General features: G+C 46.1%; 1 protein-coding gene across 3 annotated transcripts in view; it reads right to left on the reverse strand.

The window, feature by feature from the left end:
• Positions 1-15,825, reverse strand: part of Fli1 (Fli-1 proto-oncogene, ETS transcription factor) — a 128,263-nt gene that overhangs the window by 34,627 nt on the left and 77,811 nt on the right. For all 3 annotated transcript variants that reach the window (XM_074066373.1, XM_074066372.1, XM_020184076.2), the window contains 2 exons: positions 10,630-10,784; positions 5,894-6,097 (listed from right to left, as the gene is read on the reverse strand). In XM_074066373.1, the coding sequence (XP_073922474.1) occupies positions 5,894-6,097; positions 10,630-10,784 (359 nt within the window). The remainder of the gene's footprint in view (positions 1-5,893; positions 6,098-10,629; positions 10,785-15,825) is intronic.

Below are 15,825 nucleotides of genomic sequence, written 5' to 3' on the forward strand. Positions count from 1 at the left end.
AACAGTAATGCTACCTAACATGGTTGTTGGCGTTTAAATAAAATAAAGTCATCTGTGTAAAGTGCTCAGCACGGACACTGACTTGTAAATCACGTGCAATAAACGGTAGCCATCGTCACTATGACTCCTATATCCTTTCTCTCACACACCACGAGTACATAGAATAAAGCCCTTTATATAAGAGCCTGCAAGCATTCGAGCATTCGTCTTGTCCTCTGGAATTAGTACTATGAATGAATGAGTTCAGCTGCAGTAAGAAGTAATCCTCCATGACTGGAAGCAGGGTCAGAAATGGAATCAGATGCTCCAAGGGAATCTGAACACCTCTCATGGGTAAGACCAAGAATGTTTGCTTCCCTGTCCCCAGTGTTCTCTCCCTCAGGCTGAAATTCACTGCTGGAGCAAATAAAGAAAAATGATGGTCTCTGAGGAACAAACCGCTTGAGTCATTAGTGCAAAGTTAGCCGAGAGCACGGAGCTCAGAAAAACCACATTGATTAAATTTCCCCATGGTGAAAGTTCCTCTTTGGGCACATGTGAAGCCACAGGAAACTCCCAGAAAGCCAAGGAAAAGGGTCGCTTGACCTCCCCAAAGCTTGCATGAAATACATATTTCATGGTAACCTAGGAAAGCGATTTTGCCCCAAGACTGTTCTCGGTTCAAGTTTCACTTGGGGAGAGACGGCTTCCCCACCCCGCAGGAGGGGTTGGACAGGGCGGCTGGCTTCTCTCCCCAGGGACTCACATTTCCTTCTCATTCTGATTTTTATTTCACCAGGACCTCAGGCTGTGGAGCATGGCACAGTCTACTCTTTCCTTAAGAGAACTTGTTCTGCAACATGAATGTCTTTCCTGTCAACGTGCTAGAACAGGGAGGAGGGGGAGCAGCTCTCCTGCAGCACACTGGTGTGCCAGGCACTTTCTGTCTATTCTGTTACTTAGTCCTTGCCCTAGCTGTGCAGAGCAAGCATTACATTGATCCCCCTTTCACAGAAAAGGAGATCAACATTCAGAGAAGTCAAGTCATTCCCTGAGGATGACACAGCCAGAAGGGATATCCTGGTCTCTTTATAAAACCTGTTCTCAGTGTAGTCTCCCCTGGGCTAAATCAAAGCACAGGCAAAACTCATCGGTGGGCTTGGAGGCAGGGCGTTGGGTACCTTTGGGAAAAGGAGGGGTGGGTGGAGAGGAGGCATAGGGCCTCAATTCTCCTTGATGGGGGAGGTTGCTTGATTTTTTTTTTTTTTTGATTCTCCAAATACTTCAATTAAAACATTCACCTACTGGGTTGTGTATGCACGCACACATGTGTATCTACTGATTTGGGGCACATTTTCCTCTAAAAAGCATGAAATGACTGCTGCTAAGAGTAGAACGGCCTTCCAAGGTAAACATAAGAAAAACGTAGTTTTCACACTGGGCCCATCGGCCACTGGATGAGGTATCTGGGACTTGAAAGCAATGGTAGTGAGCACAGGGGAGGAGGTGTGGGGCAGACCCTCCCCCACTTTCTTTGGCTCAGCATCCCCTCTGCCTAACCTGCTTTTCATCTGGGACACCTGGAGCAGGAAAGACAAGGGTCCCAGTGCCAAAGCCTTTGTCTCTGTTTCCATAGACTCCAGCAGCGCAGCCCATTGAGCCTCTCACCCTTTCTCTATGTGGCAGGCAACAGCTTGGGCTGAGTCACTCTAGAAGGGTGGAGGAGGGCAGTGGGCTCTGCGCTGCACCACAGGCCCGGTTGGCTGCAGAGTCCAGGGCGCCTGGCCTTTTGTGCTGCTGAATCTGACTCCCTTTTCCCAGGCAGACGGGGTCTTGGAGGGACAATACTTCAGTGGCTTAATTACCGGGCTCATCACCTTTGCCCGGCCAGCTGAGGTTGCAGGTGGGAAGACCACAAAATGTGTTTTCCATTACATTTAAATTAAAAACGGGAATCAAGACAGATACCTTTTCTGTGGTCTCCCTGTCACACTATATATGTCATTCTCTGGGGCGCCACCATTTGAATACACAGTTTCATAGGTTTGTTTCCCAGGTCAGACCCAGAGAGGCACAAACCCAGCTCATTTGTAAAATGACAAAAATAAACAAAACTCTCTTTCCCCTTCTGTTTCGGCTGCCCCTTCTGCCCAGAGGCCTTTGAGTGCCAGGACATCCCAAACTCCCCCCAGTGGCCCTGAGGTTGAACTGTCAGTTGAGGACAGGCAGTCCTGCTTCCTTCAGGCCTGCAAAAAGGGTCCAATCTCGTTTCTCTACGGCATCCTCTATAAACACTGCCTTGCCCAACGGGTGTGTCTCGGGGAGATTCTGCTGGGGCCACTAATCAGGGCTAGAGTTTGGGGCTCCATGGGGAAGAGTGAAGGGCAGGGTTAGTGTGGAGATGTTTGGCTTAATCTGCCTCATTTCAGGAGGACACAGAAAAGATCTTTTGAAAGCATTGATCTCTGGGTACAAATAAAAACAGAAAGGCTGTGGGGAAAGTGTGTGTGGAGGAGGGAGGAGGTGAATCTAGCTCTGGAGTTGAGAGGGTAGACAAGTGGAGCTCAGGTCCACTGCTGACCTCTAAATTCAAGGACTTCACACCAGGCCCTTGGCTGTTTGCAGGAGCGTGAGGCTGGGACCAGGCTGCACACTGAGAGTTCAGAGACCAGAGTCTCAGAGACCAGGTGCTTTTCCCTGGCTGGAGGGCTTTGAGGCCACTTCTGACACAGGCCTGTCTTCCCTTACTTTGGTTTTGAAATGGGGAATTTTTAAAGAGTTGTGCATATGGTGCCCACAAGGGGGCACCCTGTCTATGTAAAGTGAATGACACCTGGACAGGTGGCAGCCTGAGCCTTGTTTCCCTGGAGATTTCACAGTGACCCTCTCCAAGAACTGTGGGTACCCTGGCCAACCTCAGCCCATCCAAATATCACATTTTCGTGATGTTATGTGGACACTCTGTCTAGGACAGCAGAAATGCCCAGGTGTGAAGAGCCTACAGCTCCAGGCAGGAGGTATATACCCAAGCATGCTGCCATCAGAGTGGACAGGGGACAAGGACATTGCAATTTCCCCCTCACTCTGGAAAATACATTTTTAATTTAAAACTTGGCATTTGAAGTGCAAAACTATAGCTCCCCTCCCAGACAACCAGGATAGCTTTGGTGAAAGTATAGATTTGATGCTAGAACTTCCTACCCAATAAAGTGTTCAGAAAGATTAGATCAGAGAAGTGCCATTAATTTTGATCTCTGACTCACAACAAACCATTCATAGCTTCCAGGTCCAGTTTTCCTGTGATGACTTTCCTTCCCCTAGCGTCTTTCCTCCATCTGTGCTGAGGACCTCAGCTATCTTTCTTCTACCTCTTACCCAAGCGGAAATGTCTATGTCCCACTCTCTACCCAACCTAGCACAGAAACTCGCAGCCCTTCTGCTCTGGCCTCCCTCTGAAGCACAGAGCATCTGCTGCAAGTCAGTCTGGAAAAATAATAAAGGCTTTGAGACATGTTGGTGGGCAACCACCCAGAGAGCCCACAGTCACCAGGGCATGTCCTCCTGCAGACAATCTAGAGTCAATTAGTGCTCACTGCCAGAGGGTCCCAGAGGATGGAAGCCCAAAGGAGATACCCCTTCAAAAGATGCACAAATCAGAAAGATCTTCCCCGTGGATCATTTAAAGTCTAGATTCCTTGAAAGGCTACTATAATGCAATAGTAGGGCAAGTATTTTTTTTTTCTAAATTTTCACCTTAATATAACAATGTTAGTTTTTGCTTTAGCCATCAGACATAGCTTCTATATCAATGCCCAGACCACTTACAGTGAAGTTTTCACTCAACCTTGCTTCATAAGCACTCCCTGTGTTATTCCACAGTGACAGTTCCAATGCTAGAACACCTTCCCGTTGTATAGATGTACTGCTACCCTCATCCTCCTGGTTCTGGAAATCTGTCCTTAATTGTCAGAGGCTTTCCATATATGTCCTTCATTCTACCTCCTCTCAACTCTAGAAATTCACTCCTCTAATAATACCCTTTCTGGAAACTTCATATTTTTGGTTGCTTTCCTAATGTCTACATATATTTTTTTAAAAAGAAAGAAAGAAGTAATCCATACTCTTTCTTGCTACATTATAGTCCCAGAATACCAAACTTTTCACCTCCCCTTCCCCACCACTTGCTCACTGCTTCACTCTGTCATCTGCCCTCATTCAGTAGATAGTCTCCAGAGGTTTTTCTGATGACACCTCCTCCCATTCCTTTTCCTGGGCTTTTGGAGCAACAGGTATTTATCTCACTTCAGTGTCTGTGACTCTTGTCACAGACAAAAGTCCTAGTGGGGACTTGTCAGAAAGCCATGCCTGTGGGTCAAATAGGTTTCTTACTTGAACATGTTCCCTACAAGGGTGTCTAGCATAAAGCCAAATTATTTAGCACTTTAACTATTTGGAGCTTCTTTAGATGGTTCTCATTCCCCAACTTCCTGCCATGATGATGCCAGGAGAGGCAGAAAAGGCAGACTTGGCCCATGTTTTGCTTTGCTGGTCTTTGCTTCCCACCCTCTATGCCCACTTCTACCCCCACCCTGCCAGATTGTCACAGGGCTCTGTTCAAAGATCTTTTAGAATTTTTTTTAAACCATTCTACAAATGTGTAGGCTGAGAAATACAGACCATTAGAAAATGCTAATTATCTAAAGCTTAGAAGAAACTGGGTGGAAAATGGCCCCCTTTTTGAAATTGTTGTATCTGGGACTGACCTCATATTTCAGCAAGACTCAGACATGAGGTCATAGCACTGGTGCTCCCACACTCTCTTCCCACCGGCCACCAGACGCCTCAGAGAGGTGGCCGCATAGCCCAGAGGCATGGATGGAAACTTCTGAAGGCATTTTTTTTACTTTTAATTTTTCCAGCCAGGGTGTGTTTTTCCCACTCCACTCAGTGCATTGCTGCACTGAGACCATGGCTGTTAACACGGTGAGTTAAAGACCCACTAAGCAATGGATAGCAGTAAGGAGAAAATCAACCCAGAATCCACAAGACCAGGAAAAGTGGACCCATGATCATCCAAGAGCTCAGCTTTTGAAAAGGACCTGAAAATCATCAGACTCCTTCCCAAAGCAACCATGGCCATTCTCAGTGAACACTGCATCCTGAGCCAGCCTGATCCGGTTTTGGTTATTTGCGAGGGTGTCCCTGTAATACCATGAGCCCCCATCTGCCTTCCTGTGCCATTGACTAATCTTTTCAGGCCACTCAGCAGTCTTCTAATACTTGGGGTGGCGTTGCCATACCACCTGTCCTGAATTTGTGCTAAGAGTTGAGGCTGAGGTTATCAGCTCTGTGCACACCGTACGCCAAATGTAGCTCAAATCAAACTGAGGGGCGCTTGATACTGGGAAGCCTCCTATTGACAAACCCTTTCTTCCCAAAGTTTTCTCCAAGAGAAAGCTTCTGGTAGTTCCTACCACCTCTGTGGCATTGGCTACCTTCCCTGGTTCATGAGTAAATGCACAGGAAGCAGCCCTGTAAGGGAGGGTTGGAGGTGCCAGTGTGACCCCAGAATAAGAAGCTAATATACTGACTTTCAGAACTTTTAATCCCAAATCTATGAGCCCAGGGTTTCCCATAGGAACTTTAAATCATTTTTAAAAGGAAAACACCAACCAGAGTATCTGTTTCTATATAGTCAAAGGAGAAGCAGCTTCTTCTCATGGAGACAGTAGAACTAGCACTCTGTCCTGTAGCTCACAGCTCCCTGTCTTTTCTCCATTTCCTGTCTTGCTTCCTTTGACACCTCTGGACCAGGTCTGCTCCTGCAGGGTCTGTAGGAGCTCATATGACCTTGACAAAAGTATAGCCCCAAGGGTGCTCACTTCTTTTCCCTGGGAGCTGAGGTTGCACTTACTTTCCCTGAGGTAACTGAGGTGTGACAACAGTACTTCTGTGTTGTAGAGGGAGGTGGCTCGGAGGAAGTCCTCTTTGTTCATTTTGCACAGTTCCTTGCCATCCATGTTCTGGAAAAAGGAGGTGTCGATCTCCATCAAACCATACTCCTTTATGGCCCACTCCAGCCACTGGCGCACGTGTTCCTGTGTCCACAGCGTGGGATCTGCAAAGAAGAGGAGGGTTAGCAAGGACCCTGCTTACTGCAGCCTAGGCCACCTTCTTCTCTCTCCTCCCTGCGGACCTTTCTCCACCTATTCTTGACTCTGTCTGCCTCCTCTTTCTCTCTTTTCCACTCTACTCTTTCCCATCTTCCTCTCTTTACCTCCTACTCTTTTTCCTCTCTCTTCTCCCCTCTCTGCCCCTTTCTCTCTTTTTCTCCCCTTCCCTCCCTCCCTCCCTACTTCTCTTCTCTCTTTGCCCATCTCTCTCTCTCTCCTTCCTCTCTCTCTCCTCTCCTGTCCTCTCCCTCTCCCTCTCCCCCTCACTCTTCTCTCTGTCTATGTCTCTGTCTCTGTCTCTCTTCCCCACCCCCAGATGGTCTCCTGGTACACTGCTCCATCACATCTGGTGCTGCCTGAACTACTTAGCACTCAGGAAGGTTCTGAGCTGCCTCAACACATATCTTGACAGGATACTCTTTAAAGTTTTTGCAGGACAATTGAAACCTTTGCTTGAGAAATGGTGGTATCAATATGAAAGTAAACACAATTCCACAGACCCAGGGACCAGTGTCTCTGGAAAAGGGAACCATCTGTATGTTAAGTACATTAATGATTTAAGAAAGTACACTAAGGAGGGAATGGGGCGTGAGAATATGATCAAAGTACATTACATACGTTTCTGAAAATGTCACAATGAAACCCATTATTTTGTATGATTAATATGGACTAATAAAAAAGAAATTGGAATATAAAAGAAAGAACACCAGTCCCCCAATGGCATAGGAAAGGAAATATATAGATAGACGCTACTGCAGTTCCATCTGTGCAGTTGGACGAACCAGTGGAGTTAGTGTTTGACATAAGGCCATTCTGGGCTTTCCTTTTGGGGACAGCTATGCTGAAATTTCTATCAGCTCATCCCCAAAACATTATTAGAATATTTAAACACTTAAAGATGAGAAATAGTGTTAGAGACAGACAACCTTTTAGTTGTCAGTGAGTATGAACAATGTAAGGTCTGAGGCCATCTCTACCTGCTTCCTTCCTCTTCTTTCTCCCCTTCTCTCTTCTTCCCACCTCCTTCTCAGCCTGGGGGTGGGGGTGGGGTGGTAGTGAGCAGCTCCCTACAGATTCAACAGTGGATCAAACCCTTCTAGCTTATCACTTGTCACAGTCTAGGACCCATCTCTTCACTTAGCAGTCCATTGTTAGTGGTTCGATAAACCCCTTAAATTTGCTAATCAGAGAAGACACCACATGGCTCTTGCCCTCAAGAAATACCCATTCCCATGAAAATTTATGCAGCAAAGCAGTAACTAAGCAATAGATTCTATGGTGGTATTCATGAAGTCCTGAGTGGAAGGGAATGGTGTGAATTTGGAGAGTCACGAAAGACTTCCTGGAGGAGGGGATGACATTTTATTGTAGGGCAGCCTGTTTTATTTAGCATGATTATTTGGCAGGCTTATCTGTGCTTGCTGTCAACTAACTCCCCATCTCATTCTATAGTCTGGGAAGGCTCTTGGAAAAAGGGAGCCAGGTTTGCATGATCAGTAGTGGCGATGGGAGGAAACAAGGTGCTGTGATCTGGCTCACCCCTTATAGCTAGGCTGCCACAGACACACAAGCCCCAGAGCTTTCACTTGGGTCCTTTGCCAACTGTCCTTGTGTGTGCAGCTTCTCCATTTCACTATGGTGTTTATATGTGGCAAGGGCTGTCTCTGCTTTGCCAAATGCCATCACCACCTGCACGGAACAGTTGCTGTATTTGTGCTGTAGGTAGGGAAGCTGGCAGGGGATGAGGGGGTTATTAAAGGGATCCTTGAGAAGTTGAGAGGGAGCATGGAGGACAGCTTGAAGTCATAGGTCTACTATAGGTCACAGACTATTGCTGGGTGTCATTCATACCAATAATCCAAGACCCTGGAACTAGTACTGTCCCCGACTGTGAGCTCCTATTATGTGTCAGTTTCTCCATACATCCCATTTTTCTTATCAAGGGAATCTTACAAAATGGGTTTTATTATCCTTATTTATAGATGGGATGTAGAGCCTTGGAAGTATCAGTCTCTTGTCCAAAGACCCACTTCATAAGAATCTGAGCCAGGGTTCCAAAGAAAGTCTTCCAGGACTTCACTTAGTTGAAGAAGTATGTCCTCAGAAGCCCCTCCCTTCTTGCCCTGTCACATCCTGCCTTAGTTTACCTGTGAATCACAAAGCCTGTGCCAGAAAATGGAACTCCTCTAAATGCCATTGTTTGTGTGTTTGTCTCCTTCAGGTACATTTCTTGCTATGTTTTACCCCTTTATTTTCCCAAAAGAATTAGGTATGTGCCATTGGTAAATGGAAATATGTTTATCTTTTCAGATCCTAAAGAAAATGTCCTGGAGGGAGTTGGATTACATTGCATATTCTTTTATCCTACACTTCTCCTAATTCCTCACTTTTAGTATCCAAGGCCTCACATTCAAGTTTTTACCCTATATTTTATTTATTTAATTATTTCCTCCCTTGCTTTGGGCTCTATCACAATATTATTTCTCTCCCTCTACAGTACAGTGAATTATAAATCTTCCACTCTGGATCATACTAAGCTCTTCCAAATGTATTTCCTCGATGATTTAGTCCTAGTCTCTTTCCATCTGAATGTGGGATTAGTGATTAACTAGGGCTCTCGTTTATACTTGTCTTAAAATGCCATCATAAATTCAATTGGTTGTTCCACTAATGTTTTATTGCCTTGATTTGTGGACTTGCCCAAATGAGACTTTCCTTCACATCCAGGAGGCTCACCTGGAGGAAGTCAAACCATCTGAGGAGAATGCTTAAAGATCTAGCCAGTGGTAAAAAAAATGGAGCAAATCTGTAGCTCGTGAGTCCATTACATGAAGTGCTTTGAAAACAGCTTGATATGAATTCATTCTATTTTCATTATTACTGTTAACTTGTCCCACTAGACGCTGACATTTTGCTGTTCCCTTTGAAGGCATTTGAATACTGGTTAAGGATTAGCAGGTCAACCAAGCATTCTGATTGTTTCTGTCCTCTTCCTATATGCCCTTCCCAAGTGATGACCAAACAAGATGGGGCCAAAGACCTAGTTCAGAAACAGTCCCTATCCCCTTAAGACTTCATTCCCTCAAGAGCTCCTTCTTGTAGTAGCTGTTAGTTTGGTAGCAATGAGAAAAGCCTTAGAGAGGCATGGCCTATCTTGGGGAGTACAGAGAGTTTCCCTTTTATTTTGTTGTCTGTGAGTAGGGAGAAGAAGCTCCTGGTTGATGGCTAACCATCAGCTGCTCTCCTGAGGGAGCTGGGAGATGAAACATTAAATGATATAGCAATGTAATATAGAGAAACAATTTACATACAGCCTGACACTTGGAAATCCTTGCTAAATGAAGCTCTTCTTCCTCTTCTGTTGTTAGCTCTTATGCTTGTGGAAGAAGGAACTTGAGCAGTTTTTAAGTCCTATAGGGTGCAGAATAATTCCCATGAGTCCCTCCTCTCCTGCCTCTCTCTTCCCTACATCTTCCACCCCCTGACCCATTGAATTTAGCCCAGAACACATGGCTGTGGCTATAGTCCTAGGAGATGATGAGACAGAAACCTAGGGGCTAGGAAGGGGGAGCCCATCACAAGATCACCCTTTAGAACAATGAACAAATTCCTTTAGACTTCCTCAAAGAGATGTCTAATCCTCTGTCTTAAGACACAATTGCAGTTTTACTTTTACAAATGGAGGAGTTGGCCTCTTTGGTACAGTTATTTTGGTAAGATTAGTTTAGTCCCTGCCCTGTAATTCACTTTGCTTAAGATTTGGACAAGCTTGCTCCTTCTACCTGGCACCCATTCTACACATGGCAGTTTTCAAACTCCCTCCATGGGAGGGAGCTTGCTGGAGTCAGCCAAGGCAGAGTGTCCAGCCAATGGACTGAAGGATTGAACAATGGTTTTATTTTCCATAACCAACAGCACAAATACCTAGGAAAAATAAGCTATTTTTACATAATGACATAACTTGTGGCACACATGTGGAGGCGTTCCATTTGTTAAATATAGTTATTTCTATTTTAAAACTGAAAGAGCTGGCTGTAATTTTTGAAAGGTGGAACCCAGCAGATGCCAGGAAGTACATGCCCAAGGGAAGGGCAGGCATAAGTAGTCACCCTTCTTAAAGGCAGGGACAGCCAGGGCTGGAGCTCATGGGACTTGAGAAGAGGTGGCTTTGCCCCTGCTTCCTGTGCAGGTCTCAGCCTAGGATACCAGCTCATTCGCCTAGAGTCTGTGGTGTGCCCTGTTTGAGAGTGGGGCTTCTTTAATTTGCATTTCAGGGTTCTGGTGACATTTGGGGTCCTGTCTTGGGTGGCAGCTAGGGAGTCAGGTAAGATGAGCAGCTTTCCCAGTGTTACATTTCCATGAAGAACAGAGTACCTGGTAAGATTTTGATACCCTTTGGAGCAGGCCTACCCTTCCATTACTGTCCCTAAAGAGTGGCAAATTGAGTGCCAGCCAGGCAGCCCGGTTCCCAAGGTACCTGCGGGCACAATGACTCTCCGTTCATTGGTGGTCATGTTGGGAGGAGGGGGACCGTTCTTCTCATCCATGTAGCTGTTGTAGTTCATGGGGTTGGACTCGCCTCCACCCACGAGTTTGCTGCATTTGCTAACACTGCAGTCCACTGGAGACTCCCTAGAGCAAGAGGAGACAAAGCCCAAAGGCAGTCATCACTGATGAGGACAGCTTGCCCCAGCCTCAGAAGGATGGGCCAGTCACTCAGACACAGATAGAGTCACTTCCAGCCCCACTTGATATTGTGATGATGATAATGATGATGATGACAACGAGGCCCTATTGCCATCTTCTATTCTGCCACCAGAACTTTCTGAAAATCCCAGACCAATCCTATAATGATAGTACTTAAAAATGTTTAGCAGCTCCTCAGTGAACTTTGGATAGCCTCACAGCCCTCCCAGTCTTACTGTAGCTTTAGCCTGAGTGCAGGCAACCTGCTGTCACCCACACTCACTAGTCCCTGTGGTCAGACACACCTCTACAATCCTATAGCACTTTGTGTCTATCTTGGTTATAGGTCTTGTCATACAGTGTGTTCACTAGCTTGACATGTGCCCTGTCCCTGCCATGTTATTTCTTGAGATGGTGTCATTGCTCTTCACAGTGACATACAGAAGAGGTGGTGGTAAGTGGTTTCCCACTGAGCTATTTGTATTGAATATGTATCACTTTCACACATTTGTCCCACACTGTGTTGTATTGGGATTTCCCAGTAATCCTCCCAGACAGGCTAAGCAAGGGTTACTATTTTCCTTTTATGGATAAGGAAACTGTGGTGAGGCATCTGGCCCAGAGTCACACAGTTACTAAAGAGGGATGCAGGACTCAGGTCCTCAGAGTTAAGCTTCTCTACCAAAGCCCATGCGCAAAAGAGCTGGGTGCTGCATGGAGGAGTAGATACAGGAACTTAAACCTGTGGTTCTTAGAGTATTTTACAGCTCTGACCACCAAGTCCACAGAGGAAGGAATATGGAGATGCACAAGGGAGAAGGCAAATCACCCAACTTGGTCTCAAACATTACAACCCAATTAGCACCTGGGGTTTTGCAGCATTGGTGAAGGAGCATTTGGCTGGAAAGCTGGGCTGACAAAACCCTATGCCTATTCTCTTGTCCCACTCCACATATCTTCAGCCCAGTGTCATGGATCACCCAATAGGCACAGGGAAGATGCCATCCTGCCCTGCACAGCTCTCTCTTTGCTCCTAAGCAGCAAGATGGATGGAGACCCTGAAGGCTAAGCAAGTCTGCAGTAGTCTTTGCTCCAGGCAGGAAGCATCCATTATGGCAGGCTGGGAGATGACCAGTTCTCTCTCAAGAGCTGCAAACCAGGCCTTCAGACCAGTGAGGTCAGATAAGGTTCAGATCACAGACTTCCAGCTCTACACTAAGCTCTCTGACACTCCAGAGGCCTGGCTGCTGCCCTCTATCACTCTGCAGTGGGCAGAAAGGGACCACTGAGAAGTCTTAAGGAGCAAGCAGTACCAGACAGGGACCCACCCATCCCCACAGCAGGGAGAGCAGTCAGCAGTCCAGGAGCAGGGAATCAGTCCAGGGCTCCCCAAGACACAGGCAGGGTGGGGGAGGCCTGAGCACATTCAATAGAGAAAATTAAATGAATTTGTTTCTTAATCTGAAAGGAAAAAAATATTGAAGATCACTTATCATAGCTGGGAGATAAATGCTCCACTGAGACATGAGAAGTCAGACGGTAATTTTTTCCTGATGTCTTACAGAGGGGAACATGGACTGAAAATGAAAATAAGATGTAGAACTTACACATGTTAGAATTTAAGGTTTTACTATTTGCCTACTGTTTTTCCAGGCAGAGAACCAAGAACCAGCCGTCAGAGTCCCAGATTGTTGAAGGTTTAATGTCCCCATGGCCATTGGAGGGGAGGCAGTAGCACGTCAGGCCTTTTCACCAGCGCTTGGCCCTTTGGCTTCTGCTGTTGAAGGATTTGGCCTGAGATGAAGCGGCCCCAGTCAGACCCTAATGCCTATGTCTGAGCTGAGCTGGCCCAGCATGCAGGGTCCCCCAGCCGCCTTGTGGCTAACCACATGTGCTTGTGTGTACACACATGTATACACACACACACACTCTTCAGGACACCTTCCCACACTACACCACATGTGACATTCATAAACACAATGCAAATGTGCACACACTGCATTACATGTGCACACACACACACATCAATGGTCCACCACACAACTACTCACATACACAATCCAAGTATGCACATTCATGAATACATTCTCCATAAAACTTGAACACGCATTTATGCCCCACATGGACAGGCATATGCATACTCCAAATAATACACACATTTGTACTGTGTCCTACCTCTCCCATTCACACGATACACACCCATGATCAACCATACACATACACACACACCACACCACAATCTGGTAGCCTCTCCTAGATCCTAGTCAGTTGTGAAACTGTCCAAGTGCCAGAGAAGATTGGAGGATTAAGTTGGCTTGAAACCAAGAAAACAAAGTTTTCATTGCCTGGGGCCTCTGTGGGAGAGGGTGGGGATGACATGACACACCCTTCCCCTGCAGGGTACCCAGAGCTAGATAGCCAGGGGACAGGGGACAAGGAGCAGTGGAAGAGGAGGTGCTGGGCTTTCTTCTCTTTATGAATATTGTGGAGATGAGTTTCAAAAACTTCTTTTTCACTCCCCTCTGGGGAGTTCTGAGTTAAAAACTGACCTCTTACCATGCAGAGATGTCTGGACCTCAGGAACCACCAAAACCAAGTGACTCTTTATGGTTTATGGCCATGCACATTAGGCATGGATGGCAGGGCCCATCCCTGGTGCCAGGAGTAGAGGAAAATAAATTTGAAAAGATGAGACATTTGGTATAGCATGCCTGATGCATGACAACTGCCCAGTAAGTGGAACCTTCTCATTCCCTGGTCCACAGACATTCTTGCCATTTCCCTTCCCCTGCACTGCCTGTATGGACTCTCCAGCCAGCAGGTGATCTGTCTGGCTGCTCCTGAAGAAGACCTCTCCTCTGGAATAAGGCTCTGTCCTTGGTCCCAGACCTGTGCCCTAGGACCTGCAAAGGGACATCCTTAGAAAGAAGCCCTGACACCCATCCTAGACCACTGCACTTGCCCAGCCGGGTCTGCTCTGATTGCTCAGGATGAGAAAGAAGGAAAGCCATACCTCTCCCGCTCGCCTGCCAGACTTCCCTCCATTCTCTGTGCCTCCTCCAGACAGAACAGCCATGGGGCTCCACGGCTATGGCTAAGGGTGGGTCCAGGTGAAGCCCGGCATAAAGGCTGTTCTTTAATGAGACAGCTGGCGCCTGTGATGAGGGCTTGTTGAAAACAAGAGGGAGGGTAAGGGGGAGCATGGGTAGGGAGAGAGGTTTTGCCATTCAGCTTGCCTGCACTGTTGCTCATTTGTATTGAGACCTGCACTTGTGGCTAGCAAGGGGTAGGGGCCCACAAGCAGCTGATTGCACTGGGACAGGTGACAAGAGGGCCTGGGGCTGCCACAATAGAGCAGGGAGGAGGTGGTGACTCAGAGAGTACAACTCAGTGTATCTCCGTCTCAAGTCATGGTGCAGTCACAGGACAGCAGGCTATGGCAAAGCTCACTGGACTCTTTAGCCCTCGTTCTTTCTCATCACCAGTGGACATAAACTCTTCAACACTTTGCTACTACTTTTCTGTATTTAATGAACATTACTTTCAGAAGACTGCCAGTGATCTCCAAAAGATCACTTCAGTGATCTCCAGCAACTTCAAGGTGGGAAGTCTTGGGAATTTGACAGATGATAGATTTCAAAGATTTAACTCAGAGCAGCTGAACACAAGGTATGACATTAGTTCGACAAATCTGCAGCCTAGCAAGACTGTCAAGGGATACCAATATTCACATAACTACCATGAGGTCACAAGGACTATCCAAGCCACATAGTTGCATTTGGACCTATCAGCATGTCTTCTATGTAGCATGCACATGGTACAATGATCAAGGCGTGGCCTTTAGGATTTCTGTAAGATCCACATAGATGTGACATGCTGTTTTTGAAAAGGAAATGTAATAAACTAAAAGCAAGCTTCAAGAAAAGAAAAGAAAAAAAAAACCACAATATAGCCATCACTCTTAGCCCGTAGTTACTTCATCTCCACATATAGAATCCTGCACCTGACTTCCCAGCCAGGGTGTATCTCTTACTGCAAGGTCAGAACATGGGAATTTAAGAAGGCGCTAAAGAGAGGCCTTTAGTGGAGCACAAATTACAGCATGTGAGTCTCTAGGTGTCCAGTCCATCCTGATGTTACTGGTCAGTCTAGGAAGACTCAGGTCAGACTGACCCTGAGCTCAAGTCCTGAGAGCCAGATACCTAAGGCGAGTCCTGTGTTTCTTCTCAGTAAACTGATATTCTTTCCTTCATGGACTGTTTTCCCCAATCCACGTGGTTGAGACAGGATGCAGCTGAGAGTTATTTGCAGACCACAGCTTGGATCAAGTTGCTAAAGTCTATATCCAAGACAGAACCTATGGGCCGTGCTGTTTCGAGGGCACCCCAGACTACCAAATTCAACCACAACAGGAAGATAGAAAGAGAGGCTGTGGAAACCTCCACAACACAGGCAACCCAGACTGCCTCTGAGCGCCTCTGACCTCAGTCTCTTCACTTGACCCTTTGCCCCCAGTGCAGATGCCTTGCTGCTGGGACAAAAAACAAGACAGCATTGCAGTTTCAGGCACATGGGTAGACAAAAACTATCTATCGGGCGTCCAATAATCATGAAGAAGTAACTCAGAAATCCATGCTTATTAAAGGATGTAGAGAAAATATACTGAACTCAGGACAGTCCAAGACATCCTGGCCCAACCCTGTCTAATCCAAGTAAATTGTGAGTCACACATTTGAGCCACAAAGAGCATTTAAAACTTTCTAGTAGTTATATTTTTAAAATAAAAAATGGGAGAGATGAATTTTTAATAATATAGTAAAATAAATTAACCTGCTAATAGAGTCAAAAGGTGATCATTTCAGTCTTATCAATAACCCAACAAGATGTCTTATATTTTCAATAATCAACAAGATTGTTATTATTGTTATTATTATTACATTTTTTCCCATAGTAAATCTTCTAAATTCAGTGTGTATTTTGCATGTAG

This window comes from Castor canadensis, chromosome 2 (assembly GCF_047511655.1).
Source record: "Castor canadensis chromosome 2, mCasCan1.hap1v2, whole genome shotgun sequence".
Taxonomy (NCBI): Eukaryota; Metazoa; Chordata; class Mammalia; order Rodentia; family Castoridae; genus Castor; species Castor canadensis.